General features: G+C 51.9%; 1 protein-coding gene across 1 annotated transcript; it reads left to right on the top strand.

Annotated features, from left to right (window-relative positions):
- The first annotated feature begins 11,287 nt into the window (after positions 1-11,287).
- On the top strand, positions 11,288-25,611 carry LOC133359454 (transcriptional repressor CTCF-like). The gene is made up of 9 exons (XM_061577870.1): positions 11,288-11,421; positions 12,781-13,162; positions 14,178-14,274; positions 15,902-16,035; positions 16,512-16,632; positions 19,828-19,983; positions 20,655-20,815; positions 22,213-22,486; positions 23,199-25,611. Exons 1-8 carry the CDS (start codon positions 11,288-11,290, stop codon positions 22,468-22,470), a joined length of 1,443 nt encoding a protein of 480 aa, XP_061433854.1. The 3' UTR covers positions 22,471-22,486; positions 23,199-25,611.
- The last annotated feature ends 604 nt before the right edge of the window (positions 25,612-26,215 follow it).

The following is a 26,215-nucleotide window of genomic DNA, read 5'->3' as shown; positions in this document are numbered from 1 at the left end:
TATGGGAGCCACAGTGATTAACACCGAACCCTAGGGAGCCCAGAGATTAACACTGAACCCTATGGGAGTCTCAGTGATTAACACTGAACCCTATGGGAGCTCAAGAGATTAACACTGAACCCTATGGGAGCCAAAGAGATTAACACTGACCCTATGGGAGTCTCAGTGATTAACACCGAACCCTATGGGAGCCCCAGTGATTAACACTGAACCCTATGGGAGCCCCAGAGATTAACACTGAACCCTATGGGAGCCCCAGTGATTAACACTGAACCTATGGGAGCCCAGCGATTAACACTGAACCCTATGGGAGCCCAAGAGATTAACACTGAACCCTATGGGAGCCAAAGAGATTAACACTGAACCCTATGGGAGTCTCAGTGATTAACACCGAACCCTATGGGAGCCCCAGTGATTAACACCGAACCCTATGGGAGCCCCAGAGATTAACACTGAACCCTTTGGGAGCCCCAGTGATTAACACCGAACCCTATCGGAGCCACAGTGATTAACACCGAACCCTATCGGAGCCACAGTGATTAACACTGAACCCTAAGGGAGCCCCTGAGATTAACACTGAACCCTATGGGAGCCCCAATGACTAACACGAACCCTACGGGAGTCCCAGTGATTAACACTGCACCCTATGGGAGTCCCAGTGATTAACACTGCACCCTATGGGAGCCCCAGTGATTAATACTGAACCCTGCGGGAGTCTCCGTGATTAACACCGAACCCTATGGGAGCCCCAGTGATTAACACCGAAACCTACAGGAGCCCCATCGATTAACACTGAACCCTGTGGGAGTCTCAGTGATTAACACTGAAAACCTATGGGATCCCCAGTGATTAACACTGAACCCTATGGGAGCCCCAGTGATTAATACTGAACCCTGTGGGAGTCTCAGTGATTAACACTGAAACCTATGGGAGCCCCAGTGATTAAAACTGAACCCTATGGGAGCCCCAGTGATTAACACTGAACCCTGTGGGAGTCTCAGTGATTAACACTGAAACCTATGGGAGCCCAGTGATTAAAACTGAACCCTATGGGAGCCCCAGTGATTAACACTGAACCCTGTGGGAGCCCCAGGTTTAACACTGAACCCTATGGGAGCCCCAGTGATTAACACAGAACCCTATGGGAGCCCTAGAGATTAACACTGAACCCTATGGGAGCCCCAGTGATTAACACTGAACCCTATGGGAACCCCAGTGATTAATACTGAACCCTGTGGGGAGTCTCAGTGATTAACACTGAACCCTATGGGAACCCCAGTGATTAACACTGAACCCTATGGGAGCCCCAGTGATTAACACCGAACCCTATGGGAGTGAGCCCCAGTGATTAACACTGAACCCTACAGGAGCCCCATTGATTAACACTGAACCCTATGGGAGTCCCAGTGATTAACACTGAACCCTATGGGAGCCCCAGTGATTAACACTGAACCCTACAGGAGCCCCATTGATTAACACTGAACCCTACAGGAGCCCCAGTGATTAACACTGAACCCTATGGGAGTGAGCCCCAGTGATTAACACTGAACCCTATGGGAGCCCAGTGATTAACACTGAACCCTATGGGAGTCCCAGTGATTAACACTGAACCCTATGGGAGTCTCAGTGATTAACACTGAACCCTATGGGAGTGAGCCCCAGTGATTAACACTGAACCCTATGGGAGTCCCAGTGTTAACACTGAACCCTATGGGAGTCTCAGTGATTAACACTGAACCCTGTGGGAGCCCAGTGATTAACACTGAACCCTATGGGAGCCCAAGAGATTAACACTGAACCCTATGGGAGCCCAAGAGATTAACACTGAACCCTGGGAGCCCAAGAGATTAACACACGAACCCTATGGGAGTCTCAGTGATTAACACCGAACCCTATGGGAGCCCCAGTGATTAACACTGAACCTATGGGAGTCTCAGTGATTAACACCGAACCCTATGGGAGCCCCAGTGATTAACACGAACCCTATGGGAGCCCCAGAGATAACACTGAACCCTATGGGAGCCCCAGCGATTAACACTGAACCCTATGGGAGCCCCAGAGATTACACTGAACCCTATGGGAGCCCAGCGATTCACACTGAACCCTATTGAGCCACAGTGATTAACACCGAACCCTATGGGAGCCCCAGAGATTAACACTGAACCCTATGGGAGCCACAGTGATTAACACCGAACGCTATGGGAGCCCAAGAGATTAACACTGAACCCTATGGGAGCCCAGGAGATTAACACAGAACCCTATGGGAGTCTCAGTGATTAACACCGAACCCTATGGGAGCCCCAGTGATTAACACCGAACCCTATGGGAGCCCCAAGAGATTAACACTGGAAGCCTATGGGAGCCCAGTGATAAACACCGAACCCTATGGGAGCCCAAGAGATTAACACTGAACCCTATGGGAGCCCCAGTGATTAACACTGAACTCTAGGGAGCCCCAGTGATAAAACCGAACCCTATGGGAGGCCCAAGAGATTAACACTGAACCCTATGAGGAGCCCCAAGATATAACACTGAACTCCTATGGAGGCCCCAGTGATAAACACCGAACCCTATGGGAGCCCAAGAGATTAACACTGAACCCTATGGGAGCCCCAGTGATTAACACTGAACCCGATGGGAGCCCAAGAGATTAACACTGAACCCTATGGAGCCAAGAGAATTAACACTGAACCCTTGGGAGCCCAAGAGATTAACACACGAACCCTATGGGAAAGTCTCAGTGATTAACCCGAACCCTATGGGAGTCCACCAGTGAATTGAACACTGAAACCCTATGGAGCCCCAAGAGTTAACACTGAACCCTAGGGGAGCCCCAGCGATTCACACTGAAAGCCTATGGGAGCCCCCAGTGATTAACTACCGTGAACCCTATTGGAAGCCCCAAGAGATTAACACTGGGGGGGGGGGGGGAACCTACTGGAGCCACCGTGAATTAACACCGGAACCCTATGGGAGCCCCAGATATTAACACTGAACCCTATGGGAGTGATTAACACTGAACCCTATGGGAGCTCAAGAGAATAACACTGAACCCTATGGGAGTCTCAGTGATTAACACTGAACCCTATGGGAGCTCAAAGATTAACACTGAACCCTATGGGAGCCAAAGAGATTAACACTGAACCCTTTGGGAGTCTCAGTGATTAACACTGACCCTACAGGAGCCCCAGTGATTAACACTGAACCCTATGGGAGTGAGCCCCAGTGATTAACATGAACCCTATGGGAGTCCCAGTGATTAACACTGAACCCTATGGGAGTCCCAGTGATTAACACTGAACCCTATGGGAGTCCCAGTGATTAACACTGAACCCTATGGGAGTGAGCCCCAGTGATTAACACTGAACCCTATGGGAGTGAGTCCCAGTGATTAACACTGAACCCTATGGGAGTCCCAGTGATTAACACTGAACCCTATGGAAGCCCCAGTGATTAACACTGAACCCTATGGGAGCCCAAGAGATTAACACTGAACCCTATGGGAGCCCAAGAGATTAACACTGAACCCTTTGGGAGCCAAGAGATTAACACACGAAACCCTATGGGAGTCTCAGTGATTAACACCGAACCCTATGGGAGCCCCAGTGATTAACACTGAACCCTATGGGAGTCTCAGTGATTAACACCGAACCCTATGGGAGTGAGCCCCAGTGATTAACACCGAACCCTATGGGAGCCCCAGTGATTAACACTGAACCCTATGGGAGCCCCAGCGATTAACACTGAACCCTATGGGAGCCCCAGAGATTAACACTGAACCCTATGGGAGCCCCAGCGATTCACACTGAACCCTATGGGAGCCACATGATTAACACCGAACCCTATGGGAGCCCCAGAGATTAACACTGAACCCTATGGGAGCCACAGTGATTAACACCGAACGCTATGGGAGCCCAAGAGATTAACACTGGACCCTATGGGAGCCCAGGAGATTAACACAGAACCCTATGGGAGTCTCAGTGATTAACACCGAACCCTATGGGAGCCCCAGTGATTAACACCGAACCCTATGGGAGCCCCAGAGATTAACACTGAAGCCTATGGGAGCCCCAGTGATAAACACCGAACCCTATGGGAGCCCAAGAGATTAACACTGAACCCTATGGGAGCCCCAGTGATTAACACTGAACTCTATGGAGCCCAGTGATAAACACCGAACCCTATGGGAGCCAAGAGATTAACACTGAACCCTATGGGAGCCCCAGAGATTAACACTGAACTCTATGGGAGCCCCAGTGATAAACACCGAACCCTATGGGAGCCCAGAGATTAAACACTGAACCCTATGGGGCCCCAGTGATAACACTGAACCCTATGGGAGCCCCAAGAGATTAACACTGAACCCCTATGGGAGCCAAGAGATTAACACTGAACCCTTTGGTGACGCCAAGAGATTAACACACGAACCCTATGGGAGTCTCAGTGATTAACACGAACCCTATGGGAGCCCCAGTGCTTAACACTGAACCCTATGGAGCCCCAGAGATTAACACTGAACCTATGGGAGCCCCAGCGATTCACACTGAACCCTAGGGAGCCCCAGTGATTAACACCGAACCCTATGGAGCCCCAGAGATTAACACTGAACCCTATGGGAGCCACAGTGATTAACACCGAACCCTATGGGAGCCCCAGAGATTAACACTGAACCCTATGGGAGACTCAGTGATTAACACTGAACCCTATGGGAGCTCAAGAGATTAACACTGAACCCTATGGGAGCCAAAGAGATTAACACTGAACCCTATGGGAGTCTCAGTGATTAACACCGAACCCTATGGGAGCCCCAGTGATTAACACTGAACCCTATGGGAGCCCCAGAGATTAACACTGAACCCTATTGGAGCCCCAGTGATTAACACTGAACCTATGGGAGCCCCAGCGATTAACACTGAACCCTATGGGAGCCCAAGAGATTAACACTGAACCCTATGGGAGCCAAAGAGATTAACACTGAACCCTATGGGAGTCTCAGTGATTAACACCGAACCCTATGGGAGCCCCAGTGATTAACACCGAACCCTATGGGAGCCCCAGAGATTAACACTGAACCCTTTGGGAGCCCCAGTGATTAACACCGAACCCTATCGGAGCCACAGTGATTAACACCGAACCCTATCGGAGCCACAGTGATTAACACTGAACCCTAAGGGAGCCCCTGAGATTAACACTGAACCCTATGGGAGCCCCAATGACTAACACGAACCCTATGGGAGTCCCAGTGATTAACACTGCACCCTATGGGAGTCCCAGTGATTAACACTGCACCCTATGGGAGCCCCAGTGATTAATACTGAACCCTGCGGGAGTCTCCGTGATTAACACCGAACCCTATGGGAGCCCCAGTGATTAACACCGAACCCTACAGGAGCCCCATCGATTAACACTGAACCCTGTGGGAGTCTCAGTGATTAACACTGAAACCTATGGGATCCCCAGTGATTAACACTGAACCCTATGGGAGCCCCAGTGATTAATACTGAACCCTGTGGGAGTCTCAGTGATTAACACTGAACCCTACAGGAGCCCCATTGATTAACACTGAACCCTATGGGAGCCCCAGTGATTAAAACTGAACCCTATGGGAGCCCCAGTGATTAACACTGAACCCTGTGGGAGTCTCAGTGATTAACCCTGAAACCTATGGGAGCCCCAGTGATTAAACTGAACCCTATGGGAGCCCCAGTGATTAACACTGAACCCTGTGGGAGCCCCAGTGTTTAACACTGAACCCTATGGGAGCCCCAGTGATTAACACAGAACCCTATGGGAGCCCTAGAGATTAACACTGAACCCTATGGGAGCCCCAGTGATTAACACTGAACCCTGTGGGAGTCTCAGTGATTAACACTGAACCCTATGGGAACCCCAGTGATTAACACTGAACCCTATGGGAGCCCCAGTGATTAACACCGCACCCTATGGGAGCCCCAGTGATTAACACTGAACCCTATGGGAACCCCAGTGATTAATACTGAACCCTGTGGGAGTCTCAGTGATTAACACTGAACCCTATGGGAACCCCAGTGATTAACACTGAACCCTATGGGAACCCCAGTGATTAATACTGAACCCTGTGGGAGTCTCAGTGATTAACACTGAACCCTATGGGAGCCCCAGAGATTAACACTGAACCCTATGGGAACCCCAGTGATTAATACTGAACCCTGTGGGAGTCTCAGTGATTAACACTGAACCCTATGGGAACCCCAGTGATTAACACTGAACCCTATGGGAGCCCCAGTGATTAACACCGCACCCTATGGGAGCCCCAGTGATTAACACTGAACCCTACAGGAGCCCCATTGATTAACACTGAACCCTATGGGAGTCCCAGTGATTAACACTGAACCCTATGGGAGCCCCAGTGATTAACACTGAACCCTACAGGAGCCCCATTGATTAACACTGAACCCTACAGGAGCCCCATTGATTAACACTGAACCCTATGGGAGCCCCAGTGATTAACACTGAACCCTATGGGAGTCTCAGTGATTAACACTGAACCCTATGGGAGTCCCAGTGATTAACACTGAACCCTATGGGAGTGAGCCCCAGTGATTAACACTGAACCCTATGGGAGTCTCAGTGATTAACACTGAACCCTATGGGAGTGAGCCCCAGTGATTAACACTGAACCCTACAGGAGCCCCATTGATTAACACTGAACCCTATGGGAGTCCCAGTGATTAACACTGAACCCTATGGGAGTCTCAGTGATTAACACTGAACCCTATGGGAGTCTCAGTGATTAACACTGAACCCTATGGGAGTGAGCCCCAGTGATTAACACTGAACCCTATGGGAGTCCCAGTGATTAACACTGAACCCTATGGGAGCCCCAGTGATTAACACCGCACCCTATGGGAGTGAGCCCCAGTGATTAACACTGAACCCTATGGGAGCCCCAGTGATTAACACCGAACCTTATGAGAGCCCCAGTGATTAACACAGAACCCTATGGGAGCCCCAGTGATTAACACTCAACCCTATGGGAGCCCCAGTGATTAACACTGAACCCTACAGGAGCCCCATTGATTAACACTGAACCCTATGGGAGTCCCAGTGATTAACACTGAACCCTATGGGAGTCTCAGTGATTAACACTGAACCCTATGGGAGTCTCAGTGATTAACACTGAACCCTATGGGAGTCTCAGTGATTAACACTGAACCCTATGGGAGTGAGCCCCAGTGATTAACACTGAACCCTATGGGAGTCCCAGTGATTAACACTGAACCCTATGGGAGCCCCAGTGATTAACACCGCACCCTATGGGAGCCCCAGTGATTAACACCGAACCCTACAGGAGCCCCATTGATTAACACTGAACCCTGTGGGAACTCCGCATTCATTCATTGAAACCCAAGAACCTCGTCGGAAGCGGAAATTCGATCGCGGGCGAAACCGGAAATGAAAGATTTCCGGTGACGTCAGAGTCAACTCGTACAGGACGCCGCGGTGAGTAGTGATGGTGGTGGTGATGGTGCTGGTTGTGGGGTGATGGTGGTGGATGATGGTGGTGGTGATGGTGGTGGTGGATGGTGGTTGTGATGGTGGTGGTGGTGGTGATGGGTGTGGTGATGGTGGTGGTGATGGTGGTGGTGATGGTGGTGGTGATGGTGGTGTGATGGTGGTTGATGTGGTGTGTGATGGTGGTTGTGGTGATGGTTGTGATGGTTGTGCTGGTGGTGGTGATGGTGATTGTGGTTGTGGTGGTGATGGTGGTGGTGATGGTGGTGGTGATGGTGGTGGTGATGGTGGGGGTGATGGTGGTGATGGTTGTGATGGTGATGGTGGTTGTTATGGTGCTGATGGTGGTAATTAATGGTGATGCTCGTGATGGTGGTGGTGGTGATGGTGGTGGTGATGGTGCTGGTTGTGGTAGTGATGGTGGTAGTGATGGTGGTGGTGATGGTGGTGGTGATGGTAGTGGTGATGGTTGTGCTGGTGGTGGTGGTGATGGTGATTGTGGTGATGGTGATTGTGGTTGTGGTGATGGTTGTGGTTATGGTTTGTGATGGTGGTGGTGATGGTCGTGGTGGTTGTGATGATGGTTGTGATGATGGGTGTTATGGTGCTGATGGTGGTAATTAATGGTGATGATAGGTGTGATGGTGATGGTCGTGATGGTGGTGGTGATGGTTGTGCTGGTTGTGATGTTTGTGATGGTGGTGATGGTCGTGGTGGTTGTGATGGTGGTAGTTATGATGGTGGTGATGGTAGCGGTGATGGTTGTGATGGTGGTGGTGATGGTGGTGGTGATGATGGTTGTGATGCAGGTTATGATGGTGGTGTTGATGGTTGTTATGGTGCTGATGGTGGTAATTAATGGTGATGATGGGTCTGATGGTGATGGTCGTGATGGTGATGGTCGTGGTGGTTGTGATGGTTATGGTGGTGGTCGTGATGGTTATGGTGGTGGTAGTGATGGTGGGGGTGATGGTGGTGTTGGTTGTGATGGTTGTGGTTTTGGTAGTGATGGTAGTGATGGTGGTAGTGGTTGTGATGGGGGCGGTGGTGAGAGCGGTGGGTGTAGTGGTGAGCGCTACGCTGCTCTACGAACCTGGCGACCCGGGTTCGATTCCCGCTCACGGCCAACACCGCCAGTGACGATTATCTAAACCGGTCCTGGGCCTCTCCTAGGTCGACTCAGCCTCAAAGGAGTTACCTGGTGTAGCGTAGTTAACATCGCTAGCACAGAGGGAGACAAAGGCGGCCGGGCGTGGTGCTGGCCACCCACCCCCTCGTGTGCCGTGCCGGCCTTCATAGGCGCTGCTTGCTAACCGCACTTGCCCCTACAGCCTGTTACAGGCTACACGGGGGATCTTTGTCTTTTCATGGTGATTGTGGTGGTTGTGGTGAAGGTGGTGCCGGTTGTGGTGATGATGCTGTTCATGCTACTGCTGTTGATGCTGCTGCTGATGCTACTGCTGATGCTACTGCTGTTGATGCTGCTGATGCTACTGCTGATGATGCTGATGCTGCACTTGCTACTGCTGCTGATGTCACTGCTGTTGATGCTGCTGCTGATGCTACTGCTGATGATGCTGATGCTGCACTTGCTACTGCTGCTGATGCTACTGCTGTTGATGCTGCTGCTGATGTTACTGCTGTTGATGCTGCTGCTGATGCTACTGCTGCTGCTGATGCTACTGCTGATGATGCTGATGCTGCACTTGCTACTGCTGCTGATGCTACTGCTGTTGATGCTGCTGCTGATGCTACTGCTGCTGCTGCTACTGCTGATGATGCGGATGCTGCACTTGCTACTGTTGATGCTCCTGATGCTACTGCTGTTGCGACTGCTGATGCTTCTGCTGTTGCTACTGTTGCTGTTGCTACTGTTGATGCTGCTGATGCGTCTGCTGTTGCTACTGCTTCTGCTGTTGCTGATGATGCTGGTGGTGCTACTCTTGCTGCTGTTGCTACTGCTGATGATGCTGATTCTACTGTTGCTACTGCTGTTGCAACTGCTGCTGTTGCTACTTGCTTCTATTGCTGGTACTGCTGCTGTTGCTGCTTTTGCTGCCGCTGCTATAGCCATTGCTACTGCTGATGAATCTGCTGATGTTGCTACTGCTGATGATGCTGCTGCTGCTGATGTTGCAACTGCTGCTATTGCTACTGTTGCTAATGCTGATGATGTTGCTACTGCTGCTGATGATGCCGTTGCTACTGCTACTACTGCTGATGATGCTGTTGCTACTACCGATGATGCTGATGCTGCTGATGATGTTGCTATTGCTGCTATTGTTGCTGCTGGTATTGCTGTTGCTACTGCTGCTGTTACTACTGCTGATGATACTGCTGCTACTGTTGTTGCTACTGCTGATGATGCTGTTGGTGATGATGCTGCTGATGATGCTGCTGCTGATGATGCTACTGCTGATGATGCTGTTGCTACTGCTGATGATGATGCTGCTGATGATGCTGTTGCTACTGCTGAAGATAATGCTGCTACTGCTGTTGCTACTGCTGATGTTTCTGCTGATGATGATGCTGCTGCTGATGATGCTGCTACTGCTGATTCTACTGCTGATGATGCTACTGCTGATTATGCTGCTGCTGATGATGCTGCTACTGATGATGCTACTGCTGGTGATGCTACTGCTGATGATGCTGCTGCTGATGTTGCTGATGCTGCTGCTGATGATGCTGCTACTGCTGATGATGCTACTGCTGATGATGCTACTGCTGATGCTGCTGATGATGATGCTGCTGCTGCTGATGATGCTGCTGCTGCTGCTGCTGCTGATGATGCTGCTGCTGCTGATGATGCTGCTGATGATGCTGCTGCTGATGCTGATGATGCTGCTGCTGATGATGCTACTGCTGATGATGCTCCTGCTGATGATGATGATGCTGCTGCTGATGATGCTACTGCTGATGTTGCTCCTGCTGATGTTGCAACTGCTGCTATTGCTACTGTTGCTAATGATGATGCTGCTGTTGTTACTGCTGATGCTACTGCTGCTGATGATGGTGCTGATGATGCTGCTACGGCTGATGATGCTAATGCTGATGTTGCTTCTGCTGATGATGCTACTGCTGATGATGCTACTGCTGATGATGCTACTGCTGATGATGCAACTGCTGATGATCTTGCTGCTACTGTTGTTGCCACTGCTGATGCTACTGCTGCTGATGATGCTGCTGCTGCTGATGCTGCTACTGCTGATGATGCTACTGCTGATGCTGCTACTGCTGATGATGCTGCTGATGATGCTGCTACGGCTGATGATGCTACTGCTGATGTTGCTACTGCTGATGATGCTACTGCTGATGATGCTATTGCTACTGTTGATGCTACTGCTGCTGATGATGCTACTGCTGATGTTGCTCCTGCTGCTATTGCTGCTATTGCTACTGTTGCTAATGCTGATGATGCTGTTGCTACTGCTGATGCTACTGCTGCTGATGATGATGGTGCTGATGATGCTGCTACGGCTGATGATGCTACTGCTGATGATGCTACTGCTGATGATGCTACTACTGATGATGCTGCTGCTACTGCTGTTGCTACTGCTGGTGCTGATGATGTTGCTGCTTTCGCTATTACTACCACTGCTGTTGCTGCTGCCGCTGATGATGCTGACGATGCTGTCCCCAGCAGCAGCAGCAGCAGCAACCTTACACCCCACCAAAGACACCCATCCGCCTTTGTTCTAGACATCACGACAAGAGCCGTCGCGTGACCCCTGTGCTACGGACGGGCGGGCGGACGGAGGCACAGACGGACCAACGACAGACGGATCGGCTCGGCATGTGGTCCCAGCAAGGGGCTTCAGATGACGGAATCGCAGCGGGAGCGGGCCCCATTGAGGGCAGGATCGGTCCCGAGGAAGAGGAGGAGGTGGTGGAGGAGGAGGAGAAAGGGGAGCAGAGCGAGGACGTGAGGTGAGGTTTCGAGACTTCGCTTAGTCAGCCGGCGAGACTCCCATCGAGATGAGCACCTCTGTTACAACGTTACATAGAGATCCACAGAGCTACATACAGTGAGGGAAAAAAGTATTTGACCCCCTTTCAATCAGAAAGATTTCTGGCTCCCAGGTGTCTTTTATACAGGTAACGAGCTGAGATTAGGAGCACACTCTTAAAGGGAGTGCTCCTAATCTCAGCTTGTTTCCCTCATTACAATGCAAATCAATTCATAACATTTTTCACATGCGTTTTTCTGGATGTTGTTGTTGTTATTCTGTCTCTCACTGTTAAAATAAACCTACCATTAAAATTATAGACTGATAATTTCTTTGTCAGTGGGCAAACATACAAAATCAGCAGGGGATCAAATACTTTTTCCCTCACTGTAGAGATAGAGATACATAGAGACACATAGAGATACACAGAGATGCATAGGGAACTATAGTGTTGCAAAGTGACCCACAGACTCACATAGAGATCTAGAGACTCACACAAAGAGACCCAAAGAACTAAAACTAAATTATAAACTATTTTTTATTTTACCAGCTAAGGCCCACTGAGCTATGTTAGAAGCAAACTGGCTATCACGAATGATAGCTCCACATAGCGGCTTACCATCATGTGGAAGTTTATGGCAGCAGCTAAATACTGCCAACGCGTGTTTTTAAATGTTGAGGGAAATAGCGGAGGAGCCCGGAGACAAATCCACGCGACCACGAGGAGACGGAGAGAGAGACACGCAAACTTCAAATATACAGCAGCAGCAGGCGTCTGGGTCGCGATCGAACCCACTGCCTCCTGCACACCAGCCGAGGTAGTTAACGTCTCGCCACCGCGGTGCTAACGCCTCGACCACTGAGAGACAGAGAAACACTTTAACTCCAAATATACAGCAGGCGTTATGGTCAGTATTGAACCCACGACCTTCTGCGTACCACAGAGGTCGCAAACGGGTTTTGATTCCTTACCCGTACCCGGCCGTACCCGTACCCTACCCGTACCCAGGCGGGTACGGGTAGGGTACGGGTATCGGGTACCTGATTGCGAACTCTGGGATGAAGCCATGTTGCAGGCGCGGGTGGGTTGATTCTAGGAACTTGAATTGTGCGAAGAGACAACACGTTGGGAAATGAGTGACAAACGGTTACTCACCAGTGACTCACGGTCTACCTGTACCCGTACCCGGCCGCACCAGGGTTGCAAACGGGTACCCGTACCCGGCCGGGTACCGGTAGGGTACGGGTTTCGGGTACCCGGTTTGCGACCTCTGGCGTACCAGCAGAGGTAGTTAACATCTCCTAGCCTACTATGGCCACCCGTCATTTATCGTTGCAGCAGCAGCGGCGGCGGCGGCGACGCCGCCACTTTGGCACTGCCTCCACCTCCTGCGTCACCGCTGGTGGCCGGAGGTCCCAGCAAGAGCAATGGCGAAAGGATGGAGGAGGAGGAGGGGGAGGAGGAGGGGTTGGAGGTGAGCGGCGAGGGCTCCACCCAGTGGTGGTGTCGGGAGGAAGCCGACGTTGAGCCCTGGAGAAGCTCTGAGCCTACCGAAAACTCGGAGGAGGAGGAGCGGGGGGAGGTGGTGGAGGAGGAGGAGGAGGACCCCGACTTTGTGCCGCGAGGGGAAAAGCGAGGGGGGGCGAGGAGGGGGAGGAGGAAGAGCGGTGGGAGGCGCGGTGGAGTCGCGGGCAGGAGAGAAGGTGGAGGAGTCGGAAGGGTGAGTGGGTGAGTGGATGGGTGAGTGGGTGGGTGGGTGGGTGGATGGGTGGGTGGGTGAGTGGGTGAGTGGATGGGTGGGTGAGTGGATGGGTGGGTGAGTGGATGGGTGGGTGAGTGGGTGGGTGAGTGGGTGGGTGAGTGGATGGGTGAGTGGTGGGTGGGTGAGTGGGTGGGTGAGTGGGTGGGTGAGTGGGTGGGTGAGTAAATGGGTGGGTGGGTGAGTGGATGTGTGAGTGGATGGGGTGAGTGGGTGGGTGGGTGAGTAAATGGGTGGGTGGGTGAGTGGATGGGGTGAGTGGGTGGGTGGGTGAGTAAATGGGTGGGCGAATGAGTGGGTGGGTGGGCGGATGAGTGGGTGGGTGGGCGGATGAGTGGGTGGGTGGGCGGATGAGTGGGTGGGTGGGCGGATGAGTGGGTGGGTGGGCGGATGAGTGGGTGGGTGGGGCGGATGAGTGGGTGGGTGGGCGGATGAGTTGGTGGGTGGGCGGATGAGTGGTGGGTGGGCGGATGAGTGGGTGGGTGGGCGGATGAGTGGGTGGGTGGGCGGATGAGTGGGTGGGTGGGCGGATGAGTGGGTGGGTGGGCGGATGAGTGGGTGGGTGGGCGGATGAGTGGGGGGTGGGCGGATTCCTGGTGGGTGGCGGATGAGTGGGTGGATGAGTGGGTGGGTGGGTGATGTATTGTAGAACGTGGTGACATATTGTATTGCAGTGTATAGTGTAGGGAGTGTATGGTGTATTATAGTGTATGGTAGTGTACAGTACAGTGTAGTGTTTAATGTATATAGTGTGGTGCATAGTAGTGTACAGTATAGTGTAGTGTATGGTGTAGTGTAGTGTATAGTGTAGTGTTTAGTGTAGTGTATAGTATAGTGTAGTGTGTAGTGCACAGTGTATAGTGTAGTGTTTAGTGTAGTGTATAGTGTAGTGCACAGTGTGTAGTGTTTAGTGTAGTGTATAGTGTAGTGTATGCTAATGCGTGTGCCCCGTATGTGTGGGCGCGTGCGGAGGAAGAGCGCAGCCACCGCTGAGCGCAGTCACCGCTGCCACCTCTGTGACCGGATCTTCGGCTCCGTCACGCTTCTACGCAACCACATCAACACCCACACCGGTACAGATACATGCAAAGATACATACACGTATGTACGTACACGTACATCCAGAAAGACACATATACATGCAGATACAGAAAGATGTAGGAACATACAGATACATGTGTAGGACTCGTACTCGGGTTGTCTTTCCCGTTCCGTTTATTTGCTCCTTAAAGTCCACACCGTCTCCTCATCACCGCTCCGTGTCTCCCTGTTCGCTCCGTCACGCTATCCGCCATCAATGGCGCTCTATGTCTCTCCGTTCTCTCTCCTGCTATCCCAGAGTCCGTCACGCCGCTGCTACCCTACTCTGTATCTCTCCGATGCACTGCTACCACTGCTACCACTCTGTCTCCTCTATCCACTGCTACCGTACTTTGTCCTATCTCTCTCCACTGCTACCGTTATCGTATCTTTCTCTACTTACTCCTGCTCTTCGCTACGGTCCGGGCACCATCACTCCAACTCCTCTCCAGACTCCAGCTCTAACCAAGACTCCAGCTTCCACCAAGACTCGCTTCCACCCAGAGACTCCCGTCTCTCTGTCGTGCTGTCCCTTTTATCCCCGTATCAATTACCCCTCGCCCCCCCAGGCCCCCCAGCCTCACGTGGCCTTGTTGTTCCCGCCCGGGCGACGCCAGTCATTCAGCCCTCAACCTCTTAACCAATCACCGACCTGTATCCCCGGTTGCCCCTAACACCTGTTACGCCACTTAACGCGTCTCCCTCACGCCTCAGCAACAACAACATCGTCCTCAAATACCCCCTACTGTACACTTGCTTGCTTGCATAGCAACAGACCCACAGAGCGCGTGGCGCGGCATATTCCAAGTTCTACACATGCACAGATACAGACACATACAAAAGAAAATGACAAATATCCCCAGTGTAGCCTGTTACAGGCTGTAGGGGCAAGTGCCGTTAGCGATCAGAGGCCGCCATTGTCTCCCCATTGGCAAAGTTTAAACCTCGCATAAGGTACGCATTTGAGGCTGAGTCGACCTAGGGGAGGCCGAAGACCGGTTCAAATAATAATCGTCACTGGTGTTGGCCGTGAGCAGGAATCGAACTCAGGCAGGTTCGTAGCGCAGCGTAGCGCTAACCGCTGAAACCACCACTCCCACCAGATTCATACATACAGTACATACACGCGTATACATACACCTCTGATTAGCACGGTTGTCTATGTATGGTGCGAAAGAAGTTCAACATACACAGTGGTGGACGGCTGTCGTTGTTGTTGTGTGTGTGTGCGCTTGTATGCGACGCCATGTCTGTGTGTTTGCGACACGTGTGTGTATGTAAATGTGACACCGTGTGTGTGTGTGCATGTGACACCGTGAGCGTGTGTGACATTGCGTGTGTGTGTGTGTTTGAGACACCCCTTGAGCGTGTGTATGCAACACCGTGAGTCTGTGTGTGACACCGTGTGTCTGTGTGTGTGACACCGTGTGTGTGTGTGACACCGTGTGTGTGTGTGCGACACCGTGTGTGTATGTGACACTATATGTGTGTATTTGACACTGCGTGTGTGTGTGACACTGTGTGTATTGGACACTATGTGTGTGTGACACCGTGTGTTTGTGTGTGTGACACTGCATGTGTGTGTGTATGCGACACTGTGTGCATGCGTGTAACGCGCAGGCACGAAGCCGCACCAGTGCTCCGAGTGTGCGATGGCGTTTGTAACCAAGGGCGAGTTGGTGCGGCACGGCCGCTACGTTCACACAGGGGAGAAGCCCTTCAAGTGCTCAGCGTGCGAGTACACCAGCGTCGAGGTGCCTCCATCCCCCTCCACCTCCTCCCTCCCTCCCTCTGTCTCCCTCCTCCCAGCGTTTCCTTCCTGTATCTCCCCCCTTCTCCCCCCTCTACTCCTCCACATGTCTCCGTCCATCCTCCTCCATCCTCCTCCTCCCATGACTTCACAACGCAACCAACGGCTTGAGATGCATGGGCACTCTATGTATCTCTATGAGTCTCTATGTATCTCTGTGGGTCTCTATTTATCTCTGGATCTCTGTGTATCTCTATGGGTCTCTCTGCGTATCTCTATGCGTTTAGAGTTATTTGGCTGCTGCTATAAATTTCCACGTGATGATGATGATATCAGCCACTTACTTGGTTCAGCCAAGTGGATGCGCGGGGGGGGGGGGGGGGGGAGGATGCAACAACAACAGTGCCAATGAAGCCAACAATGCCTGACCCATGTCTACCCGTTTATGTCCCCCCCCCCCCTACACCCGCACCCGCACAGGTGAGCATGATGAAGCGCCACATGCGGTCGCACACTGGCGAGCGTCCGTTCCAGTGCAGCATGTGCAGCTACGCCAGCAAGGACGCCTACAGACTCAAGCGGCACATGAGGACGCACTCCGGTACGCCGTCGGCACGCGATCTCCCGCAGACCCGACTGGAGGAGAATGTCGTAACGTAAAGCTCCGTTATTTCGATATTCGATCGTTCATAATTGGGGGACAATTCTACACGGCTGCCCTTTTAGGCGCACGTACACAGTGAATTGGAAATTTGCCAATCTACCGTGTACCATTTGCCACGAGCGACAGCGCGCGACACCCTGCGAAACGACGACTCGGTCTGGTGAGCGTGGCGAGCGTAGCGAGCAGGGCCAGCGTGGTCAGCGTGGTGAGTGGGGTGAGTGGGGTGAGCGTGGTGGGTGGGGTGAGCGTGGTGAGCGTGGTGAGCATGGTGAGTGGGGTGAGCAAGGTGGGTGGGGTGAGCGTGGTGAGTGGGGTGAGTGGGGTGAGCGGGGTGAGTGGGGTGAGCGTGGTGAGCGTGGTGAGTGGGGTGAGTGGGGTGAGCGGGGTGAGCGTGGTGAGCATGGTGAGCGTGGTGGGTGGGGTGAGCGGGGTGAATGGGGTGAGCGTGGTGAGCGTGGTGAGTGGGGTGAGCGTGGTGAGCGTGGTGAGTGGGGTGAGCGTGGTGAGCGGGGTGAGCGGGTGAGCGTGGTGAGCGGGGTGAGCGTGGTGAGTGGAGTGAGCGTGGTGAGTGGGGTGAGCGTGGTGAGTGGGGTGTGAGTGTGGTGAGTGGGGTGAGCGTGGTGAGTGGGGTGGCGTGTGAGTGGGGTGAGTGGGGTGAGTGGGGTGAGCGTGGTGAGTGGGGTGAGCGTGGTGAGCGTGGTGAGCGGGGTGAGCGGGGTGAGCGGGGTGAGCGGGGTGAGCGGGTGAGCGGGGTGAGCGGGGTGAGCGGGGTGAGCGGGTGAGCGGGGTGAGCGGGTGAGCGGGTGAGCGTGGTGAGCGTGAGCGGGTGAGCGGGGTGAGCGTGGTGAGCGGGTGAGCGTGGTGAGTGAGCGTGGTGAGCGTGGTGAGCGTGGTGAGCGGTGGGCGGTGAGCGTGGTGAGCGTGGTGAGCGTGGTGAGCGTGGTGAGCGTGGTGAGCGTGGTGAGCGTGGTGAGCGTGGTGAGCGTGGTGAGCGTGGTGAGCGTGGTGAGCGTGGTGAGCGGGTGAGCGGGGTGAGCGGGGTGAGCGGGGTGAGCGGGGTGAGCGGGGTGAGCGGGGTGAGCGGGGGCGGGTGAGCGGGGTGAGCGTGGTGAGCGGGGTGAGCGTGGTGAGCGTGGTGGGCGGGGTGAGCGTGGTGAGCGTGGTGAGCGGGGTGAGCGTGGTGAGTGGGGGTGAGCGTGGTGAGTGGGGTGAGCGTGGCAAGCATGACAAGCGTCGGTGCAGACCCCCGTCACTTTGGACTTTACTACCTCGTTTGTGTGCACTCTGTGCAAGAAAACCCTCTCAGCAATGTCGTCTCCACCTACATCAAGGTGTAATGGAAAGGCGCCGAAGTATAAAGGAAATCCCTTCATGTCTGTGAGACAAATCAAAAGTTTTGGATAGAATTGACGCCGCAGGCTTGTGTGTGTGGTGTGTCAATGCGCGTTGTGCATGAGCGGTGGCGTAGCGGTTAGCGGCTACGCCGCGCTACGAACCCGGCAACCCGAGTTTGTTTCCCGGCTCACGGCCAACACACGCCGGTGACGATTATCTGAACTGGTCCTGGGCCTCCCCTAGGTCGACTCAGCCTCAAATTAGTTACCTGGTCCGGTGTGTAGTAAACATCGCCACTGGGGAGACAAAGGCAGCCGGGCGGGCATATGGCTGGCCACCCACCCCCTCGTGTACAGATCTGGCCTTCATAGGTGCTACTCGCTAACAGCATTTGCCCCTACAGTCTGTTAAGGCTATACGGGGGATCTTTGTCTTTGGAGCATGAAGAGTTTGGAAAACAAATTAGGATTTTTTTTTTTCATTTTTTTATCAGGGCAGGAGCCACTGGAGATCAACCATCGTTACATAATGCAAAATCTTCTTGGTTCTTTCGGTAAAGTCGTCACGTAGAAGGGAAATAATAAAATAATAAAAATAAAACATAATAAAATACAATTCTCACGACGTTTCGGCCACAACGCAAGCAGCCGTCCTCAGGTGAAGAACAGGTCTGTCGGAAAGACAGCGTCTGAATGGGCACGTCGTGAGAATTATTTTATTATGTTTTATTTTTATTATTTCCCTTCTACGTAACTTTACCGAAAGAACCAAGAAGATAAATAAACTATATTCTGATCCTCACGTCGTCACCTTCCAAGCTCATCACTCATTTCCCCGCATGTTACATCCATAAACTACTCAACTGATTGTATTTATTTTGTATGTTATCAGGTGTAAGTCCCCACTGCGCCACGACTGTCAAGCTCTTTTTTAGACGAGCGGACTGGCCCATCACCACAGTGATAGCAGCTCATCCAAGTGGCTGATATCATCATCATCATCATGTGGATCTTCAGAAAAATAATCTCTTTCTCTCTCTTCATCTCCCCTCTCCGTCTCTCTCCGCCTGTCTCTCTGTTTCGGTGTCTCTCTGTATCTGTCTCTCTGTGTCCCTGTCGTTGTGTGTGTCCCTGTCGTTGTGTGTGTCCCTCTATTCCTGTGCCTGTCTCTCACCGTCTCCCTCTGTCTCTGCGTCTCTGCGTGTGTCTCTTTCTCTGTGTCTCTCTGTCCATCTCTCCCTCTCTCTCTGTCTCTCTTTCTCTGTGTCTGTTTCTCTCTCTCTGTGTCTCCATCTCTGTGTCTCTGTCATTCTGTCTCTCTCTCTCTGTCTGTCTCTCTCACCTCTGTCTCTCTCTCCTTCTCTCTGTCTCTCTCTGTCTTTCTGTCTGTCTGCCTCTCCATCTAACCCTATATCGATGTCTCTGTGTCTCTCCTTCTGTCTCTCTGTCTCACCCTGTCTTTGTGTCTCTCTCTCTGTCCATCTCTCCCTCTTGCTCTGTCTCTCTGTCTCTCTTTCGCTGTGTCTGTCTTTCTCTGTGTCTCCATCTCTGTGTCTGTCGTTCTGTCTCTCTCTCTGTCTCTCTCCGTCTCTGTCTTTCTGTCTGACTCTCTCTCTCTGTCTCTCTCACTCTCTCTCTCTTTGTCTGTTTCTCTCTCCGTCTCTCTGTCTTTCTTTGTGTCTCTCTCTCTGTCTCTCTGTCTGTCTGTCTTTCCATCTCACCCTATATCTACGTCTTTGTGTCTCTTCTTCTGTCTCTCTGTCTCACCCTGTCTCTGTGTCTCTCTCTGTGTCTCCAGGAGAGAAGCCGTACGAGTGCCCAGTGTGCCGGGCGCGGTTCACTCAGAAGAGCTCCATGAAATCCCACGTGCAGCAGAAGCACACGGAGGAGGGGGCCGCTCCACGCTTTCCCTGCCCGCACTGCGACGCTGTCACGGCACGCAAGAGTGACCTGGGTATGAGGTGGGGGGTGGGGTAGGGGTGGGGGGGCTAGTTGGGGGGGGGGCTAGTGGGAGCTAAGGGGGAGAGGGGTGGGGTTACGGAGGGGCTCATCCCTGATGCAGCCACTCAGTAGCTCACCCCGCCCATTCATCAATTCACCCACTCACACACCTACTCACAAACTCACCCACCCACTCATCCACCCACTCACCCAAGCACCCACTCATCCACCCAATCACCCAAGCACCCACTGACCCACCCAGTCACTCACCCACCCACTCACTCCACCACTCACTCATCCACTCACCAACTCACCCACTCACCGACCCAGCCACCCTCCTACTCACCCAATCACTTACCCACCCATCCACCCACTCGCACATCAACACCCTCACCAACCCATCCATCAACCCACCCACGAACCCATTTACTTAGCCACTCACTCACCCACTCACCAACTTACCCACCCACTCACCAACTCACCCACCCACTCATTCACTCACCCACCCACCCACCTACCCAACCACTTACCCACCCACCCACTCACCCACTCACCCACTCACCAACTCACCAACTCACCCACCCACCCACTCACTCGGAGTTACCTGTTGGCTCAACACTGCTCATCCTTTGTGTGCCCCCCTCCCCCTCTCTAACCCCCCATGCCCCCTCCCCCCACCCCCAGGCGTGCATCTGCGCAAGCAGCATGCGCTGGTGCGTCGTGGCCTGCGCTGCCGCTACTGCGCGGCCACCTTCCACGAGCACTTTGCCCTCATGCAGCACCAGCGCTGCCACCACCACGAGAAGCACTTCAAGTGCGACCGCTGCCAGTACGCCTGCACGCAGGTACACACACACAGATACATACACACATACACACAGGTACATATACATATATACACACACACATATACATACATAGACAGGTACATACACACAGGTACATACACACACAGGTACATACACACATACATACACACACATACATACACACACATACACACACATACACACAGATACACACACAGATACACACACAGGTACACACAGGTACATACATACATACACATACATACACACAGATCCATACACACAGGTACATACACACAGCTACATACACAAAGCTACATACACACAGCTACACACACAGACTCACACAACAACAACCGCCATTCGCCACTAAGTGGCGGTGACATCACCACGACGCTTGTGCCAGGCCATGTGCACCTTGAGGCCACGTGAAGTGTCGAACGCCTGCTGGCAGGAGGTCACGGGGCCGACGCAGGTGCCACGGGTCGACTGACTGAGACGACAGACAGATACATACACATACACAGGTACATACACACAGGTACATACACACAGGTACACATCCACAGGTACACACAAGCAGAAATGCAAAGACAAATACATACACACATTGGCAGTACGCCTGCAAACAGGTACAAGCATGCACTCATACGTACAGACAGACAAATACATACGCACACAACAATGAAATAGACAAAGATTCCCTGTATAGCCTAAACAGACTGTTGGGGCAAGTGCTGTTCGCGAGGGGGTGGGTGGCTAGCACCATGCCCGGCCGCCTTTGTCTCCCAAGTGGCGCTGTTTATGCACCGCCCCAGGTACTCATTTCAGGCTGAGTAAACCTAGGGGAGGCCCGGGACCGGTTCAAATGATCGTCACTGGCATTGGCCGTGTGTGGGAATCGAACTCGGGTCGCCGGGTTCGTAGCGCAGTGCGCTGACCCCTACACTACCACTCTCCACACAGGTACAAAGACAAAGATCCCCCATGTAGCCTTAACAGACTGTAGGGGCAAGTGCTGTTAGCGAGCACCTATGAAGGCCGGAACGGTACACAAGGGGGTGGGTGGCCAGCACCACGCCCGACCGCCTTTGTCTCCCCAGTGGCGATGTTTACACACCGCACAAGGTACTCATTTGAGGCTGAGTCGACCTAGGGGAGGCCCGGTACCGGTTCAGATAATCGTCACTGGTGTTGGCCGTGAGCGGGAATCGAACTCGTGTCGCCGGGTTTAACCGCTACACAGGTACACACACAATCACACAGGTACATACACACAGGTACGGACTGTACACACTACAGGTGGTATATGCTACTTGCTTCCCAACAGCCTTTGTCGGCCACATTGGGGGAACTTTTTTTCTGTGTTTGACCTTTGCGTGCGTGTGTGTGTGTTTTATTATTTTAAATATGTGCCTCTCTGTGTCGGCCAGGAGCGACACATGATAGCTCACAAGCGATCTCACACGGCCGGGAAGCCGTTCGACTCGGCCCAACTCCCCATAGACGACAAGGAGGGGAGGCGGGAGGAGGAGGAGGTGGCGGAGGCGGAGGTGGTGGTGAAGGTCAAAGTAGAGGTGGAAGAGCAGAGTCAGGAGGAGGTGGAAGATTCCGAACCACCCTCTGCGAAGCGACGGCCCACCCCGCCGTCCAAAGCCAGACGAGGCCGACCGGCAAAGTCCAAACAATAACCAGGCGAGACCTTGGGTGGGTGGGTGAGTTAGTGAACGGTTTTGTGAGGTGAGGTGGGGGTAGGTGGGTGAGCTCGTGAGTGGGTGGGTGAGCTTGTGAGTGAGTTAGTGGGTGACTACTGGGTCAGTGGGTGTTTAATGAGCGGGTTAGGTGATTGAGTGAGATAGTGGGTGACTATTTGATCAGTTGGTGGTTAATGAGTGGGTGAGTGAGTCAGTTAGTGGGTGACTATTAGATCAGTTGGTGGTTAATGAGTGGGTGAGTGAGTGAGTTAGTGGGTCACTATTGGGTCAGTTGGTGGGTTAATGAGCGGCTTGGGTGAGTGAGTGAGTTAGTGGGTCACTATTGGGTCAGTCGGTGGGTTAATGAGTGGCTTGGGTGAGTGAGTGAGTGAGTCAGTTAGTGGGTGACTACTGGGTCAGTGGGTGGGTTAATGAGCAGTTTGGGTGAGTGAGTGAGTTAGTGGGTGACTATTTGATCAGTTGGTTAATGAGTGGGTGAGTGAGTGAGTTAGTGGGTGACTACTGGGTCAGTGGATGGGTTAATGAGTGGGTGAGTGAGTGAGTGAGTTAGTGGGTGACTATTTGGTTAGTGGGTGGGTTAATGAGCGGGTTGAGTGAGTGAGTGGGTGACTACTGGGTCAGTGGGTGGGTTAATGAGCGATTTGGGTGAGCTGGATTCATGAATCCCCATTCTCCTTCTGGTGACCGTGTTCTGCTGTTGACAGCAGCAGATCTGGAAGAACGCTGCCGCTGCAGCTGTGCAACCAGAGTGGAACGACGCGGACGTCCAGAATGAACTGAACTAAAAAGTATTAAAACTTTTTATTTTATTTTACCAGCCGTAAGGCCCCACCGAGCTGCTGTGTAGTAGCTCTTTTTTTAGAAGTGACCTGACTATCACAAATGATAGCAGCTCAACAGAGTGAGTGGCTGTTTATCATCATCATCATCACGTGGACATTTTTTAGCAGCAGCTAAATAACTATATAAACACGTAGAGACGTTGACTCTGAAAAGTGGAGGGGAAAAGAAACCGGTGGACCCCCTGGAGAAAAATCTACGCGACCACCACGGAGAAGAGGAGAGACACCGCCAACTCCAAATATACAGCAACAGGCGTCGGGGTAGGGTCTGAAACCCACGGCCTCCTGTGCACCAGGCAAGGTAGTCAACATCTCCGAGCCCACCGTCGCGCTCACCCTCGGGACCCGGACATCCAAGGGCACCTCCTGGCTCTTTGACATTCCACCTCACCTCCTCCACGGGGATGCCGGTCGGTGGGAAACATCGACCTCGTCGGAGCGTCGACAGGCTGCTTGCGCTGCTGTGGTCATGCAACTCCTCCGAGCATGTAGACCGTTAGTAGTAGGTTTTTACCCTTTAAACTGGTACAAAACTTACACCTTTATACAAGGCATCATGTTTGCAATAACCACAACACAAGCAGTCAAAATGCAAACAAAAGAAACAACTCTGATAATGATAATAATATGCACTGTCCTTGAAGTTGATTGGTCCACACCCGAGACAGCTTTCCTTAGAGCCTAGTCTCCATTGCTGTTGAACCAGATGACACCAAAAGGCGTACAACTCAAAAATTATCAGAGTTGTTTCTTTTAGTTTGCATTTTGACTACTTGTGTTGTGGTTATTGCAAACATGATCCCTTGTATAAAGGTGTCAGTTTTGTACCAGTTTAAAGGGTAACAACCTACTACTATATTTTGCCACTGGTAAAGGAGGTCTCATAGTGTACATGTGGACCGTTGTCATTATATAAACCTCGGTGGGTGTGCGCTACTTCGACGGAGGAGGGGAATAGCAACACTGCACAAACTCTCCTAAAAACGCTGAATCGGCACGGTAGGGGCGACGTACGGTGTGAAAGAAGTTCAACATACTGTACACGCATACACAGAGACCCACAGATACCCAGACCCATAGAGACACCCTGACCCCTAGAGACCCACAGATTAGCACGGTTGGGCTATGTATGGTGCGACAGAAGTTCAACATACTGTACACACACAGCCACTCACACCCATAGAGACCCACAGATTACTACGGTTGGGGCCACGTACGGTGTGAAAGAAGTTCGATGTACATATATCATAGCTAGCAGACCTCGACATTGCACTCAGTTTCCGAACATATTGCTGCCATACGCAAGAATATAATCATGAGTAAGTGAATGCATTAGGTGTGTAAGCTAATAAACGAGTGAATGGGTATTTGGGTGAGCTCCTGGACGAGCGAGTTGAGTGAATGGGGGAAGGGGAGTGAGGGGGATGAGTGGATGGGTGGTTCATAAAATTATGGAATGGGTCCTTGACAGCAAACCGATAGAAGAGGGTTCATCAGTATCCATAATCGAGCTTTTTTTGGGTAAGATCGTGTTAAGTATAAATGTGTCGTTAAACCCGCCACCACCCGACACAGGCAATTAGTAAGGTTTGTCACTTAAAGAAAACGTGGCAATTTGTGACGTGTTTTCTTTACGTGACAAACCTTAATCATTTGCCTGTGGCGGGTTTAATTATATATATCTAACCCAAAAACACCTCGGTGATGCATACTATTGGTCGCGAAAGGCTTCCGTGTTGAACCAAACTTTTTTATTTTCATCAGGTAAGGCCCACTGAGAAACTGTATGTAAAAGCGCTTTTTCAGAAGCAACCTGGTAATCGAAAATTATAATAGCTCAATCAAGTGGCTTATCATCACTTGGGCATTTATAGCAGAACACATCTATCATGCAATACTGTTGGTCGCGAAAGCCCTACTACTACGACATACCTGGCAACCCCTCATCAGTGCCCTACCTTATCACAGACCAATTCAGACCTTATTGGTCACCCCGTGCACTTAGAAATCTCAACGTTCATCCTACAAGGGAGAACACAGACATTTTTTGTTACCTGTATTGAAATGGCACTATACCGTTTGGACCTGAAAACTCAATGTCCCTGTGCAAGAAGAATACGGGGTAAACCGTATGGGTTGACGGGTATGCCAATCAGTTTCTAAGACAATGCATATCCATCTTCTTGGTTCTTTCGGTAAAGTCACGTAGAAGGGAAATAATGAAAATAAAACATAATAAAATACAATTCTCACGACGTATCGGCCACAACGCAAGCAGCCGTCAAGTCTGTCAGAAAGACAGCGTCTGAATCATTCAGACGCTGTCTTTCCGACAGACCTGTTCTTGTGGTCCCTCGGTTAACAGTGAGATCGGTCAATGTTTTTTTTTTCCCGTTAATGTTTCACCAATTGGACCCCCATGGGTTTCGACTCGCGTTAACATCGCTGACTAACGGTATGCGTGGTTTAGGTTGTGCACGCGGTGGCGCTAATTTCAGCCAATCGGAGTGCTCGTAAGTGGAGTTGAGCCATACCATCGACCAATGGCGCCGCACCATTTATGAGGGGTTTGGACCTCGACCGGGCTTTGTTTACATTGCACGCTTTCTGTTTTGGGCAGTGGAAAACAGCTCTCTCTTCTTGCAGGCTCCGTGATGTTTTTATTACTAATTTTCCAACTTATATAAGTGAATTCTATCGACAGTTATTTCGGTTTACAGTCTTTTTAGTAGAACGGATTAAAACAAAACGTTAAACCGAGGGACCACTGTAATCTCTTGCCAACCCGCGAATTTACCAACCACGAGATTTGATTATTACGCAATCTTGACTTATGTGTATGCGCGTGTAATGAAGGATTGCAAATTTCGATTTAAAGC

The sequence above is a fragment of the Lethenteron reissneri genome, chromosome 65 (assembly GCF_015708825.2).
Source record: "Lethenteron reissneri isolate LAM-NWPU_2019-01 chromosome 65, ASM1570882v1, whole genome shotgun sequence".
Lineage (NCBI taxonomy): Eukaryota > Metazoa > Chordata > Hyperoartia > Petromyzontiformes > Petromyzontidae > Lethenteron > Lethenteron reissneri.
This window is presented reverse-complemented; position numbering and strand designations above follow the sequence as displayed.

Excerpts from the sequence above, each read along its gene's own strand:
- LOC133359454 (XM_061577870.1), top strand. The coding sequence starts at position 11,288 with ATGTGGTCCCAGCAAGGGGCTTCAGATGACGGAATCGCAGCGGGAGCG. Across the intron at positions 16,633-19,827 it reads GCACATGAGGACGCACTCCG|GAGAGAAGCCGTACGAGTGC; the intron begins GTACGCCGTCGG and ends CTGTGTCTCCAG. Across the intron at positions 19,984-20,654 it reads GGCACGCAAGAGTGACCTGG|GCGTGCATCTGCGCAAGCAG; the intron begins GTATGAGGTGGG and ends CCCCACCCCCAG.